General features: G+C 44.8%; 1 protein-coding gene across 1 annotated transcript in view; it reads right to left on the bottom strand.

The window, feature by feature from the left end:
- The window catches only part of NBAS (NBAS subunit of NRZ tethering complex), a 211,088-nt gene that overhangs the window by 142,261 nt on the left and 44,044 nt on the right, over positions 1-24,783 (bottom strand). Inside the window, exons 13-21 of the mRNA XM_080683646.1 lie at positions 21,029-21,092; positions 19,802-19,995; positions 18,178-18,435; positions 17,256-17,381; positions 14,872-15,023; positions 13,581-13,718; positions 13,248-13,326; positions 5,787-5,891; positions 5,080-5,216 (exon numbers count right to left, since the gene is read on the bottom strand). Coding sequence (XP_080539772.1) covers positions 5,080-5,216; positions 5,787-5,891; positions 13,248-13,326; positions 13,581-13,718; positions 14,872-15,023; positions 17,256-17,381; positions 18,178-18,435; positions 19,802-19,995; positions 21,029-21,092 — 1,253 coding nt within the window. The remainder of the gene's footprint in view (positions 1-5,079; positions 5,217-5,786; positions 5,892-13,247; positions 13,327-13,580; positions 13,719-14,871; positions 15,024-17,255; positions 17,382-18,177; positions 18,436-19,801; positions 19,996-21,028; positions 21,093-24,783) is intronic.

Genomic DNA, 24,783 nt, shown 5'->3' with positions numbered 1-24,783 from the left:
AAAAGATAGATACAGAGGCAGTAAAGCACCAAACAGACTGTCAATTTACAGCGAGAAAGCAGGGGAGTGTTGGGGGGGATGGGGAAGAGATCAACCAAAGGACTTGTATGCATGCATATAAGCACACCAATGGACACAAGACACTGGGGGAGTGGGAGGAGGGCATGCAACAGGGGGTAGGGGAGGCTGGGGGAAGGTCAATGGGGGGAAAAAGGAGATATATGTACTACTACATGTAATACTTTAAACAATAAAAAAATGTTAAATATTTTTTAAAAAGTAAGTGAAATGAAGTCTGAATGCAAGGTTCTATCCTGATCAGACACTGAAACAGAAAAAGTATCACTAGAAAAGCGGGTTAAACCCAGATAAATATGTAGTTCAGCCAACATTATTGTATAGTCAACTTGGCAATCATGTTTTGAAAATGCTGATATGTTTCAATAAATTGATACCTTGGGGAACAATTTGAGCCTGACACAAATTTCCTGGTTGCTAGTGCCCATTTTCATCCACAGGAACATGAGGCGAACACAGAAAGCTGTTCTCACCTGGGCTGTGCCACGTCAGATCACGTGTGCAGACACACATTTCCCAGGCACCCACCAGCGACCTCAGTTCTGTGACTGAGTTCGCCTCCCCCTCCCCTCCCCACATCTGTGTTACATATAGCTCCCCACATCTGTGTTACATATAGCTCCCGATCAGATTGCTAATCACTCCCTCCCTCCACTTCCCAGGAACACATGAGCTGCAACTCTTCAGACACCCATGTCCACAGGCCAAGTCTTTTCCAGGTCTCATTCAAGGTCAAGTGCCGTATTTCAGTACTTACGAGTTTCTCACCATTTAATGTGTAAAACCATGGGCCAGCTTTTATTAGGTTCCTAACTTGGTTAAACTGCACGAAGTTTTTGAATGCTGGGCCCTAACTCTATTTTCCCCATATACCCTGTGGTTTTCGTTGCACAATTTTGCATAATGCAGTGATTTTTAGGAATGCATATGTCACATTATAGTCAGAGCAGACTATGCCAGCAACAATTTCTTAGTTTTGATAAATGTGCTATGGTTATGTAAGAAAGGCTAAGCTAGAGGAAGGGTGCACGTGAAGTCTCTGTATTATCTTTGCAACATTTCTGTAACTATAGAATTATTCCAATTAAAAGTTTAAAATAATAAAAATGTGTCCTATATAAGTATATGAGGCCATGGTCTCAGCATGAAATTCTGCATTGATAATAATTGCTAACACTTAAGTAGCCCTTCCTTGGTGCAAGCACTGTTCTCAGTATTTTATATACATTAACTCGTTAATCATTCTCACAACAGTATGAAGTAAGTGCTGTAAGCATCACCATTGTACAGATGAGAAGACTGAGGCACAGTTAAAAACTTAACCCACGATCATCCATCTAGGCAACGTGGCTCTGGTGTCAGTGCTCTCGCCCCTATGCCATCCTCTTTCAACAGACAACTATTTAAATACAACCTTTTAAACTAGATACTTTCATCATTCTGGAAAGGTTTTACAATGGAAAAAGAGGCATAAATGAAAACTCTAAATAATCCTTCTAAAGTGCGCTATAATACTTGAAACTAATATTATATTGAATGTCAACTGTAATTGAAAAAGAAAAAACGAAAAAAAATGTGCTATAAACATCAAAAATACCAAAAGTCAAAAAAAACATATATTTCTTTTGGTTTACAAAAAAATTATTAATCACAAATTATGGGAGCCAATAAAGGTGGTAAAAATGTCACCTTTCTACTTAAAAACTGAAACAGTCACCTAGAGTATAAAGTGTCAATGCTTTATAGCAATGACAAACTAAGACGGTAGCTAATAAAGAGATGTATCATCTATGACAGAAAATGTAATTCCAAAGTTTTACAAAACTCAGCCACATTCCATCAATGTCAAATACACATGGTGATTTAAGAGTGACAATATAAAACACAAAATAACACATACCATGGAAGTTTCCCAGCAATCATAATCCTAAAATTTCGTTGAATGAAAACTGGTAAATCAAATTTTGTTTAAATGCCAAGGCAAAAGTTCTGCCAATGGGCTCTCAAAACAGAGTAGTTAAAAGGTCAACTTGTTGGCACAACTTACTATTGCTTTCCAAAATACTATACAGCTTGAACTCTAAAACGTAAAACCCCGCCTGCTCCAATTAGTACATGCATTCATGAAAAACAACGTACACAATCCACGCGTTCATTCAAAACAATTCCAAGTTCCTGCTTTGTACCATTCACTCCTCTAGACACCAAGGCTATATTAGTGAACAAGATACAAAGTCCCATCCTCATGGAATTTATGCTCATGCATTCATTTATTCTCCAACCCAACAAGCAGTTACTGAGTGCCTACAGTGTGCCAGGCTCTATCCTAAGTGCAGAGGATAAGGATGGAAACAAAACACGGAACTCCCTTTCCTATTGGAGCTGACGTCTTAGAAAGGCAAACAGACAATGAACAAGACAAATAAGTGAAAACTCAACCTGAAACAGACAGTGATAAATGCCAGGAAGAAATAGAACGGGAGGGGATGCAAAGTGAGGTAAACTGTAAACAGGAGGGCAAGGATGACCGGATAAAGTGCAGAAGACAAATGGCCATAGCATGTAGGTGTAAGTGCCAGGAAGCAAAGTGAACTCCCTTCAGGACATCCTTTAGTCTTTTATTGAAATGGGCACAGGATGGGCCGGACTTACCCACTTAGCAAACATTTTCAGAGAACCCACTACCCAGCACCACCGGAGGCCCTGGGAATCCACAAATAAGGAAGATGGTCTCTGCCTTTAAGAGTTTGTCTGGGTTTGAAGCTGAGCGTTGGTTACAGAAGGGAACAAGAGGAAGAAAGGAGATGTAAAAATGACGGCTACGATACAATGGAAAAAGTGGTGACTACAAGAATGAACAAAGAATTATGAGAACACAGGGAAAGGAATAACTACGGACGACCTCACAGAAGAGGCGGGACCGGAGAGGTAGCTGTGGTTTGGCTTTGTAGTCACGTCTACTTTGGGAGACAGACCCCAAGTATACTCAATGGGAAAGACTGTCTCGTAGAACAAAGATGAACCAAAGAAAGTCTATATTTTTTCAATGTGTTTAAAATGGACATAACTTATGGACCCATAAGAAATCAGTCTTTTCAAAGTTTGTGTAAGCAACATCTCAAAACAAAGATGCAAAATAACTTTATCTTCTGATGATCCTCCACGGCAATACTGTACACCTGAAGTATCTGTCACATTTTAAATCAGTTTATGGAGGACCCCACACAGAAAACTTAGGGCATCCAAAGACAATGTAGCACTGTGCACTGTAAAACTATTTTGCAATGAAATTTCAGGTGAAAATCCAATGTTTACCTAAGCAATCATCAGGAGACAGGGACAATAAATGCATTCAAATCTAAGGAGAAACTGCCTTTAAAAGCACTTTAACAAACAGTAGCACTTACTCTATATTAACAATTTACAATAGAAGAAGTCCTTTCCATTCAAATTAGATCTATTTTGCGAGGAGGAAAAAAACAATAAATTAATTATATTAAAAATATTTATAAATACATATTTATAAAATACACTTAACGTATCACTATTCAGATCTAAAGCAAAAGTGTGGGAGACAAAGGGGCATTCCCAGCATGTTCTTTTGGTTCACTTTTATCCTAACAAAAACGTTGCTTTTTAGTACTAAAAGTAGTGCAAAATAAGGAGCTTTAATTTATCTTTTCAGAGCCTATTGACTCTAAATAAATATAGGTTCAAATCCAGGCTGCACTTATATGGAGTTTAACATATTAATAAGCCTCTGTAAATCTCAGCTTTCTAGAACAGCAGGATAATACCAACAGCGTTTGGAAACCAGATAGAAGTACATGCCAATACACAGTAATTACTCCATAAATGTTGGTCATCATCATCGACACCTAAGCCTACAACCATGACACTGAGTTGGGGTGGCGGGGAAGGAATTAAGAAGCCAAATGATCCCAGTTCCAATAATGTGCCTTAAAACTGTAAGCTGCCAGTAGGTAAAGGGCTGTAACAATGACTTCAATCAGATGTGTCATAATCCCTTATGGTGTTTTACAGTGTGCGAACAGATTTCATATCTATCGATTCACCTGCTACTAAACTCATGCAATGTGAATAAGCAAGACAGGAACTGTCCATTCGTTTTAAAGAGAAATCAACTCACAGTCAGAAAGGACGCATCATGCAATTGATGACGGAGCCACATGTCCTAGTGGGCTGGTGCCCTGCCTGCGAGAGGTCTCACAGTGGCTGGATGGCCTTGCCCTGTCTCTGCAGTCACTGGCAAGCAAGGTGTGCTCTGCCCTCCCCTCTCTCCCAGGCCTGCTCAGGCCTGGGCTGATGGCCTGCCCATCTCTTGCTGTGCACTGAGGCAATACCTTCTCTGTTCCTCATTCTCCAGAAGAGATGTGCTGGCCCCCAGAAGCCCCCTGGGTGGTATACTGGGACTAAGTGAAGCGAGTGGGCTGGAAGTCTATGTCACACGTTACAACACATCAAACAGCCTCGGCCCGAGATCAGAAGCCATTAGTCTAAGGAACCGGCAGTGCTGTTTGATCTCGCACTGGTCTTTGTGCCTCTGGGACTTCAGAGGAGAAAGGGTTGTTGAGAGAAGCAGGATTCAGTCGCTCTGGGCCCCTGGGCCTACTCCTAATGTGGTCAGACTACACCTCACTTCCTGAAAGTTATAACTAACTCAAACAGATCTCGTTACCCTGAAACCTGCTCTTAACCGGAAAACAGCACATGCTGAGCGCACTGCAGTCCAATCAGGGGCCTTTCAGAACAAGGGAAGTCCATGCCCATTAACTTAAAGTGGTCCAGCTTGTGCTGAGACACAGTGTGGTTTCAGGATCATTTAAATATAAGTCAGTAATAGCTTTATAATCAGAAACAAGGTTTAAATAGGTTACATTAAAATTACTGTGCAACTTCAGGGGTTCAGCATGAAACAAAAAAAAAAAAAAACAGTCATAATTTAGAAAGCAGGTAAAATTCCATTAACAAGGCACATACCAAGCTTCGGGCAGCAGAGCAGAATACTCGTGAGGGGACGTGGTCTCGGGGAAGTTGGAGAGGATGGCGAGGCGATGAGGGAGCAGGTCTGCCCCGTGGTAGGTGAACAGAATCTCCAGGGCCGGTACGTTACTTTCCTGTGCAGAAGACAAGGCCAGTTTCCAGCGTGAACTTTAGAAATAAAGTCTGACAACATTCAAAACCTTTTCATTCACTTTTTTTTTTTTTAAGAAAAGATTTTTTATTAGCTATACTTAACCTCTTCTGCCATTACAACTCATAAATCAACAAGTAAAATTCCTTTGTAATAGGACTTTTCTTTTTTTTTTTTTTTTGATGGTTTTTTTTTGTTTTTTTTTTAATTGTTTGAAGTATTACAAATAGTAGTACATATGTCTCCTTTTTTTTTTTTCTCCATTGACCTTTCATTCACTTTTTATGCAGATCGGAGGTGAAGTATTGTGAAATAGTCCTGATTCTTCCTAGTCTGTATCATGTTTCTCAATCTAAAGCTATAAAAACATTTATTTTTAAAAGTCAGAATGAAGAATAAAATTTTTTTAAATATTTCGTTTTGTGTACTTACTTATAATATAACAAAAAAAGGAAATGTAATGGTATATGTATGCTATAACATTAACTGGATAGCTCAAAGATTTAGAAATTGTTAATAACCACAACTGTTTTATTTATAAAAAAGCAATTACCCGCGCGTAAGTTCTGGCTGAAAGAACAATATTCTGATTTCTGAACTTCTTGAAGAATTCTGCGTCATATCTCTGTTCGGATGCATGGGACACTCCTAGGATTTGCTGAAGGAAAACAGAGATTTAATGAAAAGCCTTTTAAATATCAATGACAGGGATATATTAAAAACCTTTACAATTCTGTGCACCTAAATAAGGCCTCAATTAATTACACTGTCAACTGTTAACTAAAGTACTACATCTGCAGTCCTGCCCTTATTTTGAAAATGGCGATGTTCATAAATGCTGTTAATTTGTTAAAATCCAGAAGTAAATTAAATAGGCAATACAAATTAAGTTAATTACAGTAGGACAACGAACAGCCACCACCTGCAAAAACAGACAAACAACAGCCACGCCTGGCATTCATGATGAGCACCTGCCACACCGTCTGAGAACTGTATGCTGCTGCAGGGACCTCGGTCACATGTGGAAGGAACCATTCAATCGTTCAACAAATGTTTACAGAGTGCCTACTATGTGCTAGGGGCACTGTGACAGGCAGCAGTGATGCAATGAACAGTAAGTACATGGATCCTGCCCTCAAGTAGCTTAAAATGTAGTACGGGCCCAGCCAGCATGGCTCAGTGGGTAAGCATTGACCTTTGAACCAGGAGGTCATGGTTTGATTCCTGGTCAGAGCACATGCCCGGGTTGGAGGTTCAATCCCCAGTGGGGGGCGTGCAGGAGGCAGCCAATCAATGATTCTCTCTCATCATTAAAGTTTCTATCTCTCTCTCCCTCTCCCTTCCTCTCTGAAATCAATAAAAATATGCTAAGCGAAATAAGCCAGTCAGAGAAAGATAAATATCACATGATCTTACTCATTTGTGGAAATAATGAACAACATAAACTGATGAACAAAAATAGAGCTAGAAGCATCGAACAGACAGTCCAACCTCAGAGGGAAGGCAGGGGAGGAGGGGGGAAGGAGTAAGAGATCAACCAAAGGACTTGTGTGCATGCATATGAGCATAACCAATGGACACAGACAGTAGGAGGGTGAGGGCATGTGCAGGGGGGTGGGAGCGGCTGGGGAAAGGTCAATGGTGGGAAAAGGAGACTTATGTAATACTTTAAACAAGAATTTAAATTTAAAAAAAGAAAAATAGTAATATATATAGTATATATTATTTGAAAATCTCGTTAAATATATAATTTAAAAACCTAGTATGGAGAGAGAAACCAAGATGGCGGCATAGGTAAACACCTAAACTGCTGCCTCGCACAACAATTTCAAAACTACAACTAAAAGACAGAACGGACACCATCCAGAACCACAGGAAAGCTGGCTGAGTGAAAATTCTACAACTAGAAGCAAAGAGAAAAGCTCACAGAGAATTGGAGGTACGGCAAAGGGGCTTTGTGCGCGCAGAGAGGAAGGGCGGCTGAGAGCCTGGCTGACTTTCTCTGGCGGAAGGGGGAAGGAAGCCTCCGACCGCACTGAACCCCAGTTCTGACTGCACTGAACCCCAGTTCCGGGCGAACCCCTGGGGACCCACGCTCTTACGGGGGGAGTCTGGACTCTCGGGCGGAGACTCGAGCTGGGAAAGGCAGAAGTCTGAAGGCGCACGCGGGCCAGTGCGCACAAAGGCTGCGGAGGTTGCCACAGGCTTTCCCTAGTGGAAGGGAGTCAGAGGATCCTGACTGCACTGAGCCCCAGTTCTGACTGCACTGAAACCCAGTTCCGGGGCGAGCCCCTGGGGACCCACGCTCTTGTGGGGGGAGTCTGGACTCTCGGGCGGAGACTCGGGAGCCGGGGAAGGCGGAGGACTGAAAGTGCGCACGCGCGCGCGTGCCAGTGCGCACAAAGGCTGCAGAGGTTGCCACAGGCTTTCCCTAGTGGAAGGGAGTCAGAGGCTCCTGACGGCACTGAGCCCCAGTTCTGACTGCAGTGAACCCCAGTTCCAGGTGGGCCCCTGGGGACCTACGCTCTTGTGGGGGGAGTCTGGACTCTCAGGCGGAGACTCGAGCTGGGGAAGGCGGAGGACTGAAAGCGCATGTGCAAGGGCAAGGCTGACAGGAAGCCAAGACTGAGACTCCACCCCATCCAAGCTGAGCACAGAGGCTATTGCAATTTGTCAAGTCTAATCCTATAAGGCTGTCTCCAGCACCGAACTTCTCCCAGCATAGACACAGCTGATCCTTACAGCCAACTGGCCCGGAGGTCAATTCTTCCCAGTGATACCAACAACAATAAAGACTTAATTACAACAAGGCTGTACACACAGTCCACAAAGGGGTGCACCAAGAGTGTCCACCTCAGGTTAACTGGGGAAGCAGACCCACTGGGCCATATTGGAAACCTAGCACAAATATCTACCTTACCAACTCAGGGAATCAGTGAAAATGCGGGGTTCAAAGAATCAGATCACAAACGAAAGAAATGGAGGAAAACAAACGACTGGATATAGAATTCAAAACCACGGTTATAAGACTTTTTAAGAATATCCTAGAAAAGGCCGATAAATATAACGAGACCCTCGAAGATATGAAAAAGGACCAACTAGAAATTAAACATACACTGACTGAAATAAAAAATAATATACAGAGACCCAGAAACAGAATAGAGAAACACAAGAATCAAGTCAAAGAATTGAAATACAAAGAAGCAAAAAACACTCAACCGAAAAAGCAAAAAGCAAAAAAAAAAATCCAAAAAGTTGAAGATAATGTAAGAAGACTCTGGGACAACTTCAAGCGTACCAACATCAGAATTATGGGGGTGCCAGAAGAAGAGAGAGAGCAAGATACTGAAAACCTATTTGAAGAAATAATGACCGAAAACTTCCCCCACCTGGTGAAAGAAATAGACTTACAAGTCCAGGAAGCGCACAGAACCCCAAACAAAAGGAATCCAAAGAGGACCACACCAAGACACATCATAATTAAAATGCCAAGAGCAAAAGACAAAGAGAGAATATTAAAAGCAGCAAGAGAAAAACAGTTAATTACCTACAAGGGAGCACCCATACGACTGTCAGCTGACTTCTCAACAGAAACTATGCAGGCCAGACGGGAGTGGCAAGAAATTTTCAATGTGATGAATAGCAAGAACCTACAACCAAGATTACTCTACCCAGCAAAGCTATCATTCAGAATTGAAGGGCAGATAAAGAGCTTCACAGATAAGAAAAAGCTGAAGGAGTTCATCACCACCAAACCAGTATTATATGAAATGCTGAAAGGTATTCTTAAAGAAGAGGAAGAAGAAAAAAGTAAAGAGAAAAATTATGAACAACAAATACATATCTATCAACAAGCGAACCTAAAAATCAAGTGAATTAAAAACCTGAGGAACAGAATAATCTGGTGAATATAATAGAATCAGGGGCATAGAAAGGGAGTGGACTGATAATTCTCAGGGGGAAAGGGGTATGGGGGGTTCATGAAGAGAATGGACAAAAATCATACACCTATGGATGAGGACAGTGGGGGGGAGGTAAGGGCAGAAGGTGGGGTGGGAAATGGGTGGAGGGGAGCTATGGGGGGAAAAAGGAGAAATAATTGTAATAATCTGAATAAAGATTTATTTAAAAAAAAAAAAAAAAAAAAACCTAGTATGAAGACAGACAAGCCAACAGGACCAGGCAAAGGGAAACACTCGTCCGGGAGGGCAGGGAAGGCTTCCCAGAAACGGCACGGAGCAGAAACAGGAAGGAGTTAGTTAGGGCTCACGTCTGCCACGTTCAGTGCTGACCCCAGATACGTAGCATACATAATAAGTAAGCAGTAAGTACTGTTAACTCCGAATTAATTCACTGAGATGGGAAAGAGGGAAGAATGAGGACGTGTGGAGGAGGTGAGGGAGGGCAAGTTCCCTTGGGAACATGTTAGGTTTGGGCCCACAGCACATGGAACAGGAGCTGCCCAGGAGGCAGGTGGGTACACAGGTGAGGAGTTCTGGAGTGGGACATGAGTTACACATGTGACGCCGTTCCCAGTACAGAAGCCAGTGTGATTCCAGGGAAAGGAAGTGGGATGAAATGAAAGGAGACTGAGGAACAACCAACACCATTTAAAAGGTGCGCGGTGGGGGGGGGGGGGGGGGGGGAGGGGGAGGGAATCTGGATCTGAAAAGCAGGCGGAGGAGCAGACAGAGAAGTGGGGGGAAAGGAACTCCATGCACATCATCTCCACTCTCTTCTGTTCAGTAAATTCCCCCTCACCCTCTCCTGGCTCATTCCCACTGGCATTCAAACAACACTTCCTTCTTCTGTGAAAACAGCCCTTAAGCCTTTCGAGGTCTCTAGCCACCAGCTTCTCTGCTCCCCTCCACTGACAGACTTCTCGGGAGAGCGGCCCACACCCCAGGCTCCAATGCCCACTCCCCACTCCTTCCTAAACGTACCGGGCCAGCCGCTGACAAAAATGCAAGTTAATGCAACTCCTGCCACAGCAGGAAAGGCCTCTCCCAATACGGCCACAACCCATTCTAACCACCTCTCCTCCCCTTCCGCTCACTGCAGCAGGAGCAACGTTTACCTCACTCCACAGGCCTCTCTGTCCCGCCACGGATTCTCAACAGGGAGGCCCAGCTATGCATTCCTGCCCCGTTTACTTGGACCAATGACTTACCTTCTCTAAGCCTGTTTTCATAGCCATAAAATTGAGAGGTTAACAGTATCTACTCGGGGAACTGACACTAGCTGACAAAGGTCCTCAGCAAATGTGTGGGTATTTCTTAAGATATTCTCTTCCCTACTGGACCCCTAACAAATACTTACTGAGCTCAACAAACCAGGCATCATTCTAAGCTCGGGGAGGCTGCAGCAAACACAAACCCCTACCTCTACGGGGCCTCCATTCTCGGGTCCCGCAGCTCCCAAACCTGCCTTCCTTTATTCAGGACTAGTTGAAACAGGCCTCCTATTTCTCCCGATGTAGTGTCGGCTTGGATATCTCCAGAAAAAATATAACGTTCTTCTCCATTAGGCTCCCTCATCAACATTTTGTACCTTCATTATCATCAGTTATTTCCTATCTAGTGAAGGACTGTTCCTTTGTCATCTCTCGACCTCCAGCACTGGCTTAATATCTGGCATGTAGTAGGCACTTGAATAAAGCTTAAATGAGTCAATTTTCATCTCATCTATCACATAATTAATAAAATAAGCCATGCCCTACGATTAAAATGCAATGCCTATCTCTAGCACTATCTACTTATTAGCCATTATACCTATACTAGAGGCCCGATGCACGAAATCTGTGCATGGGTAGGTCTGGCAGGCGATCAGGGCCGACATCCTGAATGCCCACCATGTGCCAGTCCCAAGGGCCAATAAGGGTATGCTCACGGAGTGGAGACATCCAGAGGCTGAGAAAGTAACCTGCAAGTGGAGTCACACTTGCACAGCTAGAACTGTGTGACATCCTGGGTAACCTCAGCTATGGGGGCATTGGGAGAGCAGTCTGAGCTGGGTATGTACTGAAATGTTTCTCCTTACAGTACAGAGTGCCACTGAAATGCCCAACGTGGCGACATCTGCATGTGCATAACTGAAGAAACGGATACAAAGTCTACTTTTTTAAGTTAAGTGTCTAATTTTGGCCATAACTGGATCAAAGTTCAATTAACTAAGTTCAACCTACTAACAAATCATTAAAATAAAATATTCACATTAGGATTATTGAAACATAATATATACTGAAATTTGGTACTGGAGACAGCTGTATTCCATAACCTTAAAATCTATCTAATAAAAGAGTAATATGCAAATTAAGCATCACTCCGCTACACCCGCAAGCCACGCCCACCAGCCAATCAGGAGCAAGTATGTAAATTAACCCAATCAAGATGGCTGCAGCCACAGAGAGAGCAGGAGGGAGGCTTGGGTTTCCTCAGCAACAGAGGAAACCAAGCTTTCTGCACACCCTGGCTGGCCCAGGCCTGCACTCCAGGCTACAAAGTTTCAATTATAGAAGATAAATAAATCCCAACAAAAATGGCGGAAGCCATGGAGCTGGAGAGAGCAGGAGGCTAGGGTTGCCCCCGGAGATGGAGGAAGCCAAGCTTCTGAAGCCCTGGCCTGCCTTTGCCTCTGCTTAAGGCCACAAAGTTTCAATTATAGAATATAAATAAATCCCAACAGAAATGGCTGCCACCAAGGAGTGAGCAGAAGGCTTGGCTCCACTCCAGGCTACAAAGTTTCAATTGTAGAAGATAAATAAACCCCAGATACCAGGGCCTCTGCTTGGGTCGCCAGGGGGCGTGGCTGGCCTGCAAACCACCACAGGCCCCTGGCCCAGGCCGCCCCACGTCCCAAGGGAACCCCCACCCTGATCCGGAACATCCTTCAGGGCAAACCAGCTGACCCCCACCCATGCACCAGGCCTCTATCCTATCTAATAAAAGAGTAATATGCAATTGACCATCACTCCAACACACAAGATGGCTGCCCCCATGTGGTCAAAGATCCTGCCCCCATGTGGACACAAGATGGCCACCACAAGATGGCCAGCAGGGGAGGGCAGTTGGGAGGGACCAGGCCTGCAAGGGAGGGCAGTTGGGAGGGACCAGGCCTGCAAGGGAGGGCAGTTGGGGTCGATCAAGCCTGCAGGGGAGGGCAGTTAGGGGTGACCAGGCCTGCAGGGGAGGGCAGTTAGGGGCAAACAGGCTGGCAGGGGAGCAGTTAGGCATCAATCAGGTTGGCAGGGGAGTGGTTAGGGGGTGATCAGGCTGGCAGGCAGAAGCGGTTAGGGGCAATCAGGAAGGCAGGCAGGCGAGCAGTTGGGAGCCAGCAGTCCTGGATTGTGAGAGGGATGTCCGACTGCCCGTTTAGGCCCGATCCCACCAGGGCATCCCTCAAGGGGTCCCAAATTGGAGAGGGTGCAGGCTGGGCTGAGGAACAACCCCCCACCCCCCTGTGCATGAATTTCGTGCACTGGGCCTCTAGTTGAAATATAAAATGAAAGTAAATGAGCCCTAGCTGGTTTGGCTCAGTGGATAGAGTGTTGCCCTGTGGACTGAAGGGTCCCAGGTTCGATTCCGGCTAAGGGCACATGCCTGGGTAGCGGGCTCAATCCCCAGTGGGGGACGTGCTGGAGGCAGCCAATCAATGATTCTCTCTCATCATTGGTATTTCCCTCTCTCTCTCTCTCCCTCTCCCTTCCTCTCTGAAATCAATATAGAAATATATTTTTAAAAAAGTAAAAAGTAAAAGGAAGGACTGTAGATGTAGGAAACAGATACAGTGACATGGCTAAAGCACTTCTGTTCCCTAGACTAACAACATCACTCTGGCCCTTCACAACCTCTAACTTGACCAAAACTGGTATACAAGAGAACCCGTTTCTGGACATAATGAACTTTTCCCACCTAAGTAGTTCTAAAGACCAAGAATGTCAGTTATGAGGGCAGCCACAGCATTGGTAATGACAGACCAAATACACATAACTGGCTTGATTAAAACTAGCCCCTACCTCATAGGTGGCCAGCCGGTCTAAGTAGGTTAATAATTTCAGTCTACAACGGCAGAGTTCCTTCTGTTCCAGCGTTAACCTGTTTTGAATGAATAAATCAGGCCACTTATAATTACAAAAAAAAGCGCATTTCTCTAAGAGTTAAATAAAAAAGATCTATATTCTATTGAGCCCCAAATTCATGGAATAGCAGACGAAAGCACAAAGGTAAAATATGAAATGCCCTTGATTTAAGTTGCTGAAACCATTTAGAGCAATTATCGCTAGTAAAGGACAGAGGTAGGTGCCTAATTCTTTTAAAGAATTGCCCAAGGAGCAGTAATACCCCCTTACTCTGCAAAGTTCACTAAGCGAAGCAGCTCTCCTCTCCTCCTGCGCTCCTGCTCCTTTGCATTCTGGGCGGGCTGGTCCTCAGGCAAGAGCTCCTCATAGGAGATGCCCTCAATGTCTACCTCACCAGGTAAGGTAAATCTGTGGGAAAAGAACACACACATCTAATTTGATTTTTTTTTTAATTTCATGTAGTGAAAACCCACTCTCCCCTCCTGTGACTGACTCTGTCATTGCTTGGATTTCCATAGAAACAACTCCTCCCTGGAAAGAAAGCTGTGGCCATTGTAGCAAAGTGGCTCACTGGTTATACCCCTAGGGATGGACATACAGTATGTCACCAGGTCATCAGTGATCAGCACATCGAGAAATTTTTAAAATCAAGAAAATGAAAACTACTTAGGAAAAGAATGCACCCGATGTGGAACAGCCTATGAAGAAAATGTTGCCCCGAGTTTACAATTTGAATTACTTCTATTTAAGGTCTCGAAAAGATAATGAATGTCGGTCTCCTTTACGTTATTAATGCATCAGATATCCTATCACATTTATATCTCACAAAAATGTTCCAAATGTCTGGTGAGCAATGGCTCTCAGCAAATCACTTTATTTTACTACTAACTGACATCTGTACAGGGCTTACAGGTTTATGAGGCGCTTCCACCAGATATATAGTTTAATCACTCCAGGTGATTCTGGGAGGCCGGTATGATGTCACAGATAAAGAGAGGGAATGAGCCCGGCTGGCGTGACTCAGTGGTTGAGCATCAACCTATGAACCAGGAGGTCACGGTTCAGTTCCTGGTCAGGGCACATACCAGGGTTGCAGGCTCGATCCCCAGTGCGTGGGGCATGCAGGGGGCGGCCAATCAATGATTCTCTCTCATCACTGATGTTTCTCTCTCTCTCTCTCTCCCTCTCCCTTCCTCTCTGAAATCAATAAAATTTATTTATTTTAAAAAAGAAAGTAAATTAAGCTCATACTTGCCTAAGGGGCCTCAATGGCCTTCCTGGCACACTAGGTATGTGCCTTTAGCCCAGAGCTTAGAAGTGGCCAGTGTTCAGTAAGTGTTTGTGGCATTTGCTCTTTTCCTACCATCAGGCTATCGCATGTAAACACATTTCACTAAAAGGAAAGACACCTGGGACCTCACATAAGACAGCATTGATCAAAGGCAACTGCTTCATCACAGAATAACCTAAACAGAGGAGTGGTGACCCTTCCCAATGTCTCAGCTTCAAAGCATTCACAACGTCAGCTGCACTTCTTCGCCCCGAGCCTTCTGTCACCAACCTGCCATCATCCGCTCCTCTTCCGATTGCCAAGAGTGCCTCCAGGTCTGTGCCTTTCAGGCCATACTGCAGCAGCTCTTTGGCGGCGTCCACGTTTTCAGGAACTCTTTCCAGGCACTCGTGCAGAACCCAGGACCGTTTCTTTATTTTACTCTGGATGCACAGACAATGACACAGAGGCACCCATCAACCCACACCCCCCATTAGCGGCTGACAGCTGCCTCTGGAACTGTAAAGCTACACCTCAAGGAGCGCAGGCGGCTGCTGGAGAGGGTCAATAGAATCAAGCTAATTCCGGCTCCCCAGTGGTGATTAGAATTCGATGTCGCGAATGTGGTTCCAACTGCTGTCTTTCTTCCTTTAATGAAACGCAAAGCTACGTATTCATTTTTGGAAACAGGAAAAAAAAAACTTTCCAAACGTTTATAGTTGCTTTTCAGTTTTCATTGGGGCTATATAATAGGTAGAAAATAAAGCAGAAAGCCCAGATGAGATGTAACCAGCATGCGTAACTTCGAAACAAATCTAATGAAGCACAGCGCATCAAGGTTCTGTGTCTATCTGACCATGAGATGTGTCACTAAGTATGGATGATACCTGAATCACAGAAGTCATAGCATGCTGTTCTTTGGAAAGACCAAGGGCCTATTCCCCCCTCCCAACTGCTTCCTCTGACTCCATTCAAAACCCTTGACTCGCCCTCTTCAAAGAAAGACTCATTAGTGTTACACATTTGAAGATTTGACTCGTACCCTACACTCTTTTACACATTCTAGCATGTCAATTCTTTCTTCAGATGTCTCTTAATTCATTTCCCCTTCTCCGTGTCTGTGGCCTGCATTCCAGTGTCTGTCATCAACAACCAGCACCTGCGACCCTGTAGGAGTCCTCGCCCTTCGCAGGGTTCCCCCACCTTGCTCCTTCCACCCCAGTTCATCTTCTACACCACCTTCCCCTGCACCTCCACAGTCAGATGGCCACAATCACCCCCCACCCCCTGAAGATAAAAGGCCCAAGTCATCAGGCGCTTTCAACACCCCCCCCACAAACCCAAACCAATGTGCCTTTCTAATCACCTTTCACAGTGTTCCCTCTTGCGGACTATCAGACCCAGCAGACTGGTTTACTTACAGAGCTCATTATTCATCCAAAAAATATTTACTGCAGGCACGGGACTAGACTGGGGAACACAGCAATGAATAAGACAGACGTGGTCACTGGCCTCATGCGTCATGCTCACGTTCTTCCCGTTTGCTCAGACATGTGGCCCTCTCCCATCTCTGGAAGGCCTACTTTGAGTCCTTTCAAATCCTGCTCAAAACGTCTTCACTAGATAAAGCCTCCCATAATCCCTGGGTCTGTAACGACCGCTCCCTCACTGGGTTCCCCAGCACTTCCATGGAATCTTCTGTACAGTTATTTGTATCTTGGGCATGAAGCTTGTCCTCTCCGTCAGATTACAAGCTCCCTAATAGCAGACCCCGTATTCAAGCCGCTCCTCTCCCCATTCACCGTCCCAGCCCCACCTCTCATTGAATTTCACTTCCCAGTGAGGGGGAAGCCTCCCAGACTACGCCCGCCCGCTCCAGTGGGAGTTTTTTCTTTTCAGTCCTAGACATGGCTCCTACCTACCAGCCCTGAGCTGAAAAAATGCCGATGGCGGGTTTCTGGCTTGCCAGTCTCTTAGGGTTTTCCAACCCCCACTCACTGACGTACCCCAGCAATAGGCACCCGGCTGGCCCATCCATCCCGCCTTTTTCCGCCTGCCAACCTTGGCAATTATGGAGCGAGCTCAGCAACTAAGGAGCAGTCCTGGCCCACAACATCCCGAAGGACTGCAGTTCTGTCCAGTGTGCTGCAACCACTCCTCGTCCGAGGAGGTCCGGACCCCTACCGGGGAGGAGGCCTCCCTTCCGAGGCTGTCCCCGCCCCCCCCACCCCCCCCCCCCCCCCCGGGTACACTCCTTCAGCCCTCGGTGGAAGAATTCCTTGACGTCCTCTGTACCCCTTATAGTTAATCTGTTGTTACTATGAAATAATTCTCACATCACCACTTTCCCTGCTCTAACTGCCGTATGGGTTCTGGCTCCTGGTGGGGCCCTGACTCATACAGGTGAAGAGAAGTAACTGAGCTAGATGAAAAGGAAGGATTAGCCCCAAACCAGGCAATCAGCGGGTTTATCAGTAAATATCCATTCATGTGTCTCCAGCACCAAAGCTACAGGGCCAATAACAGGATAACACGGTAATTTTTCCGGGTTGAGTAAAACATACTTCGTCAGCTTCAGAAAAGTGAGCAATATAAAGTACTCTCATATGAACCCATTAGCCGAAAGTTATTCAAAAATTGGAATGTTACCACCTTACAAAAATCTTGAAACCTACCAGGTAGTTCTGAATGGAAGCGATGTTGACCGCCGACTTCCTCCACTGCCTCTGGTACACGAGGTCCGTGTCCAGGCCGTAGGTCTGCGCCAGAGACAAGGCTTCCTCATACTCTTCACTCTCGATCTTCGGACAAGGAAAGGGACACAGAATCGTTACCCAGCTGCCCCCGGTCACTGGGGTGATGTGACGGGCGATGAATCCCCCTAACCTGGTCAGCATTCCTATCTAGTCTCGTGGCAGACAGATCCAGCGCCTACCTGAGCACTTTCGCACAGCGGAGAGAAGAGGATGGATGCCCACGTTTACAGAGTAAACCCAGGAGGAGCAGTGCCAGCAGCCTGCCCTGGTGCAGGGCCCGGCCCGGGGTGATCAGGAGCAGCACCGCCGGGAGAACCCTGGGCGACCCGCTCTGCCGCCACACGGAGCCCGTGAGAAAGCGCCCGAGCAGGTCTTCCCGCGCCACCTGGAGCCTGAGGACACAGCTGCAGGGACCCACCCAAGGCCCCGGGTGGGGCAGCAGCATCCTAGGCTAAGCCACAGCGTGGACAAGCTAAGTGAATTCACCTTCCATCCCTTTGTATCTTCAAGCCACAGCGTGGACAAGCTAAGTGAATTCATCTTTCATCACTTTGTATTTCCATCGAGAGAGACATCGATGTGAAAGACAAATCAATTAGCTGCCTCCCGCACTCTGCCCAGATCGGGGCCAGAGATCGAACCTGCAACCCAGGTACAGGCCCTAGACTGGAATTGAACTCACAACCCTTCAAAGTGAGGGCCGATGCTCTAACCACTGAGCAAAGCCAGGGCAAAATTATTCCTCTTTAAATTCCTCTCTTTATTTAAAAACAAGAGGTCTCTGTCTCAATCCCATCGGTGAACTCTGGCTCCCGCGAGCACCGCCGTCGGATGAGCTCACCTTCCGGTGGTACAGCTCCTCGGGCGTGGTGGAGCGCAGACTCACGAGGCGGTAGTGCTTGGTGATGGCCCGGGGGCGCTTCCGCGGAGGGGCAAACCGCTCCATCTCGGTCACGAGGTACAGGCCCTGTTTGACGTAACCGAAGTAGCGAGCCTTGGCAGACACTTCCTGATCAGAATCGGTGTCCTCCTCCCCTTCGTCATCTTCTGCACCCCTCGTCTCCAAACGAGAGCGTTTGGGGGCAAGTTTAATCTCACACTGGATGGAACAGAGAGATGTTAAACTAATAGTGAGGAACCAAAGACAAGTGTTAGAGTTAACCAGAAAAACACTTTTAATTCTACTCTGGCTTGATTCCTTTCATCAGGCATGTGATTAAAACTAAAAACGGAACTCAAAGGCACCCAGCAACAAACATGATATACGTCAACAGCTCCAGAAGCGTTCAAATGCACTGCCGGCTGCTGATCTCCAAAACTAATGCCCGCTTTAATAATAAGTCATTAGTATGATCTCGTGCATACACGCCTGGTGATTATTCCAGGGACATGAAGGAGTCGAGAATGTTAATTTCTTCACTGCTGCTATTTTCATACCAGCTGTGGAGAAGTAAGACGATGATTTGTTTTATCTATTTAGAAAAGGAACATGAATGTATTTCCTCTACTGAGAAGTGTCCAGGAGCTTCACAAAGTTCCGAGTCTGGAAGCCTGACTGGTAAAGATAACTTTCATTTCAGACTTAACAGAGTTGGCTTAGAAGTCAGGCCTTAATTCTCTCCAAATGACAGACTGTGGAACAAACTTTGAGGTGAAAAGTACTTGTCCATCTACATCGAAGTGAAAGCTATTGAAGGATGTTAGCCTTCAACGACCGACAATAAGAATTTTAAATGACCAAGGCATAACTTTAAATTACTAGCCTCTATTTTCCAGTCTTTTGTCATGATAAACAAGCTTTTCTTACTAAAAAACAAAACAAAACAACTTTTTTAAGTTGTCATATTCATAGAAACAGGTTAAAGTCTATATTTCTTAGGTAGCAATAACTTACACATTTTAAAATGATTAATCTAGAAAAAAAGAAAAATCTATCATGTCAGTGAAGAAAAAAATAGTTATAGATAGCAAAATGACTATCCATTTTCCTCATTCTTGTACAAATGCAAAATTTTTAATTGACTAAACAATAGATCTTTTTTATACTGCACTCAAGCTGTGATTTCAATCACAGACTTTTGTTCTTAAAGCCAAAATTAGAAAATGGGATAACAAATTTAAAAAAAAAAAACAGACCTTGCCTTAGCCAATTTGGCTCAGTGGGTAGAAAGTCAGCCGTAAACTGAATGGTCCTGGGTTCAACTCCAGTCAAGGGCATGGACCATGGTTGCAGGCTTGATCCCTGGCCCTCGTCAGGGTGCCTGCGGGAGGCAACTGATCAATGTATCTCTCACATCGATGTTTCTCTCTCTCTCTCCCCCTCCCTTCCTCTCTCCCTAAAAATCAATGGAAAAATGTCGTTGGATGAGGATTAACAAAAAGAAAACAAATACAGAGCTTTAGGTTTGGGGTGAAATTCATGTTTTCTTTCAAGCACACCGGATGCTCTGGAAGGAAAGCATTACCTCCAAACTTAAAAATCCCCCGTCGTGGGCAGCGGTGACTTGAGGTGCTGGTTCAAACCACTCACAGGATTTCCCCAGTAGATTCTTCAAAGTTTTCACGGAGGAAACGGTCAAAGCACCTGAGCAGCGAGCCAAGATCACGGCACTGTCCGCCCACCAATTCACATCGACAAGCGGGTACAGGGACTCTTTATCTAACGAGGAAAAGAAAGCCACTGCTCATGCACCTGCCAGGGTGGGCTAACTACCAAACATCGGGTCCAATAGTCAACTTAAAAACCAGACTGGGGCGCTAAAGATATGTCAAATAATGAGAACAAATAAATTACAAGTCATCACTCTAATTCTAACGAAACGGTAATCTATAATAATACAAGGGTAATATGCTACTTAGACCAGACGAAGCCGGGGCCAGAGGGAAGCAGCCCAGGTCCCGGGCGCCTGCCGGTGGCTGGAGCGAAGCCGGTGCCGGCAGCCAGGGGAAGGAAGGCCTACTCTTGCATGAATTTTGGTGCACTGGGCCTCTCGTTTATTTAATAAACACCTGAGCGCCAAGAATTGGCCGACGTTCAAAATTATAGGGATGCAGAGTTCCTCCCAAAACATGAAACATGTAGCACTCTATTTCACCATTTTCAACAGAAACTGAAAGGTAGGTGGGTACAAAGTGTACAAATCATCAAGGTGATAAAATATTTTGGAAAATATTCATACATCACTTTTCAGACAAATAGTAATATGAGAATTATACCCTATTTAAAAATACAAGACAGATGTATAATGGTTTTCAACGCTGCCTGCCTCTCACACTTGTGAAGGGGATCAGGGTATGGGCCGACCCAAAACACGCCACTTCGACATAAATACTTTAAGCTGAAGGAATTCAAAAAACTTGAAGTTCTTTTCCTTTGCCTTGTCACTTATCTAAAATGTACTGTCCCTTTCCCAAGATGCTACAGACACCCAATTTCCAACCAACCCTTGGAGTTCCTCATCTGAGGGTGCTCCCCAGGTAAGCCCCTGTGCATGCTAATAGGCTTCTACTTGTTTTCCTCTTGTTACTCTGTCTTTTGTCAGTCTAATTTTCAGGGCCCAGCCAAAACCCAAGAGGATGAAAAGAAAAAGATTTGTTCCCTCCGCTACATCCGTTATGTCATCTAAAGAGCACCTTTCGTATACAATCGGAGTCTCCTAAGGTGTTTAAATACCATATTTCACACGACTCACCTTTGACTTTTTTCCTCTTCTCCATAGAGAGCGTCCAGTCGGGATTGAGGTCATCATAGCCTGGCTGCATAGGAAAACATGCACGTGACTTCCTGAGTCAGCAGTGTAAGAAGGTGTGAGAGCATGAGAGCATCATCAAGGCGATGCTTCCCTTTGCCCTCTCAGTTTACCTAGTTAAAATCTACTCCTCTCCTCACTCTTGAAAAGCAACTGTTCTTACACTTAAAATGTGCACATTGCATGTGGGGACTGAATTTGATGAAAACAGTGTGCATGAGACCAATAAGACAGCAAGTATACAACTAACACAGACGGAAGCAAGATACACTAACAACTGACTCTGCACACACTCACCGCTCGCCCTGACAGACGGGAGGAGAGCCATGCCACTGGGAACACCAGTCTGACCCCGGCCACTGTCACTGAGCAACCCCTTCAGGCTCGGCTTCCACGGCTCTGAGCTCGGACTCCAAACCTCCAAGCAATCCAGTTCCTTCTATGACTAAAAATCTACTAAGTTAAGTATATAAGCATGCAATCTTTAAACTGAGTCCATTCATATTCTAATCTCATGGCAACATAATGTTCTGTCCACCTTTGTGGATGCAAGGACACATCATTATCTCTCAAGTATCCTAAAACAACTGTGATATCACCACTATCAAACTCCCTTTTGGCTCCCTGCTAATTACTTAATCTTCAGAATTACAATAGTACAGAAAAAGACTGGTCCCCCAAAAAAATCATTTGGGCATTTATCTGAAATCTTCAGGCTAAAAAAGTGATGTATATGTGAGTCAAATATGCTTTTCATGCCTGGCCGGTGTTGCTCAGTGGCTGAGCATCGAACCATGAACCAGGAGGTCAAGGTTGGATTCCCAGTCAAGGCACATGCCTGGGTTTCAGGCTCAAACCCCAGTAAGGGGCATGCAGGAGGCAGCCGATCAATGATTCTCATCATTAATGTTTCTATCTCTCTCCCTCTCCCTTCCTCTCTCTGAAATCAATTTGTAGGTATAGAGGTATAGAGGTGTAGAGGTGTAGAGGTGTAGAGGTTGATGTAGATATAGATATATAGATATGCTTTCGCCTAATATGACACTATAAACATATACACTGAGTGGCCAGATTATTATGATCTCTGAACGCATAATAATCTGGCCACTCAGTGTATTTGTATCTCAAATGGGTACCAAAAGTATTCTAGACTTTTGCTGGAGATCAACCACCTATTTGCCCTGAGCTTTCTATCAGCCAGTGCAAAGGGGAAAACTGATCAGGTGCACGATTTATAGTATCTTTGATATCAAATAAATGAGGTACTCAAGAGAAGTACACTGAGTGGCCATATTATTAAACGTTCAGAGATCATAATAATCTGGCCACTCAGTGTATATGCTATTACCAATTTATCAGTGGCTATTTACACTATTAATATTGATATTTCTTTCCATGGCTTGAAAGAACTTCCTATCCTCTACTGCTATAATAAGTCACTCAGAGTAGTCCCCGAGAACAGAAGATCTAATTCTTTAAACTCTACCCAAAAGGCTACATTTATTTGGGGGAGGGAGGGAGAAGGTTAAGTTTATATACTAAGGGAAGAAATAGATTGTCCTGGTTGACTTCATCAGCCTTCGACTCTGAGGACTCTGCAGAAAACCGTGAGCTGGCCATGCTTCAGACACGGGGTACACGCTCTGTAGGCAGTGAACCCTGACCTCGCCATGCTTCAGACACGGGGTACACGCTCAGTAGGCTGGCGCTCGGAGGGCAGATCACCAAGCTCCCATGACCCAGCAGAGCAACCCAGGGGACCCACTCCTGGCACCACATGATGCGTTCTGAGAAGAATCTCCATGTCACCCCTCTTCGTATGGCCTGCTACCACATGTCTGCCAACAGCCTAAGGTGCCCTCACTTTAGTGTCATGGTCGCCTGGAGAAGGATGTCTCAAGAAACAGTTATAGATCTTGTATAGAAAGGCTGTTGGCTAAGCCAACGTTTTCTTCACACGTAAGAATTTTTATCTGTTGTTGTTGTTGTTGTTTTTAATGGCTAGAAGCTAAATACAGTGAAGCCCCTGCCTCTGACAACATAAAAACAACCTTTCAAACGTTTATTCATTCCGCAAACATTTATTAACATGCCAAGCCCCATGTTAGACGCCATGGAAGAAGTGCACACGCAGAGCCTGTGTCAAGGAGCTCACAGCAGTGAGGCCGTGGAATCAGTGCGGATCGTATCGAGATTCCGCACCTGATGGTCATCTTCCCACTCATCCCTCATTGATTCGTCCATCTAACAACACTAGTCCTTACCTACTATGAGCCAAAGAGAAAATAAAATGGAAATGGAAAAGGTGAGTTTTCTGTCTACTACGTCTAAGGAAGTACAAAGAGGCAAGTGATAAAACTTCTTCGGAGAAAAATTAAGGCCAAAAATGAGATGTAAATATATAAACATGACATATGGGGAATGTTTGAAATGAAAATCACTTCAGCAGTTTACTGTATTCCAGAGATGAACAAGCTCCCCGTGCACAGATTTCCAGCCAGATGGGGTTCCGCATTGACAATGAAAGCCGAAGTCTTGAATCAACTCAAAACCGGAGAGAAGTAAATCAGAACACGCACCGGCACTACTATCTTTAATCATTAGATTTTACAGAGAAAATAATCACACAGATCACTATATAAAAACTACTAAAGCTGCAAATTACATCAAGAAAGCCCCAGATGAGCTGAATCCACCGTTTGGTAAAAGAGTTTACGTTTGTACAGGGCAACTGTAACATTAGCTTCTTCTCAGGCAAGGCTTGAGGTAAAATTGTGAGCTCTCACTATATACTATACATTGACACATCTATTTTAAACCAAGTGGCTCATGCACTCATTTTCCAGGGCAGCAACAGAGAGGCAGAGGCCTGTTCCGTGAGGCTGGCCCAGCGCCACCTGACTATGGCTAGCGGAGGGAGAGAAGAGCAGCCGTTTACATGTTTCTAAGTGTTTTCAGCCTGTGCGGAGCACACATCGAGCCGCTCACATGTTAACATCACATCTCCAGTGTCTCTACATAGTGAGGTGCACAGCTCCGGGGGAGGCATTGGTGTCGATGGCACGGGCTCTCTCCCCGTTTCCCACCAGTATCGCTGCTAGTACCTGATTTGTGCAGATGAAAGTCAGCGTGTCTCAATGTAAGCACGATAAGAAGATACTCTGAAAACAGGCGTGCCCTATGAAATCACGGGGCCTGGTCAAAATGAAATCTTGATTCGAAAACTAACATTTAATGACCTAAGTTCACCGCATTTAGCACTACTCCTTTGTATTAAAATGAGTATAAACCCATTTTTTTACTTAATACGGTTTCTGTGAAGCAAATGAAACAGATGAAAACTGCTCTATGGACAGCCAACCCTTAAGGCACAAATGCTATTTATGCCCAACAGTCCTTCCGGCCGACACCATCAACTGAATTGATGTGCCCGTCCTCTGAGCTTATCTTTTCATAATATTAACTTGTTACGTTATTGATTTGTTTATCATTTCCCTTGCAAGACTATGAACATCTTAAGGGCAAGGACTGGGACTTATTGCATTTTCTACTCTGGCATTTGGTAGAGATTCAAAAAATCGCTGAACTTTGTTTTATGATTATTGTTATGAATATAGTAGCTACTTACTCTTTATAGTACTGTTACAAGCTATATAGCACTTACTCTAGCATGCTAGATTTAATGACTCCTTCACATA

This window comes from Plecotus auritus (genome assembly GCF_963455305.1).
Source record: "Plecotus auritus genome assembly, chromosome: 8".
Taxonomy (NCBI): Eukaryota; Metazoa; Chordata; class Mammalia; order Chiroptera; family Vespertilionidae; genus Plecotus; species Plecotus auritus.
This window is presented reverse-complemented; position numbering and strand designations above follow the sequence as displayed.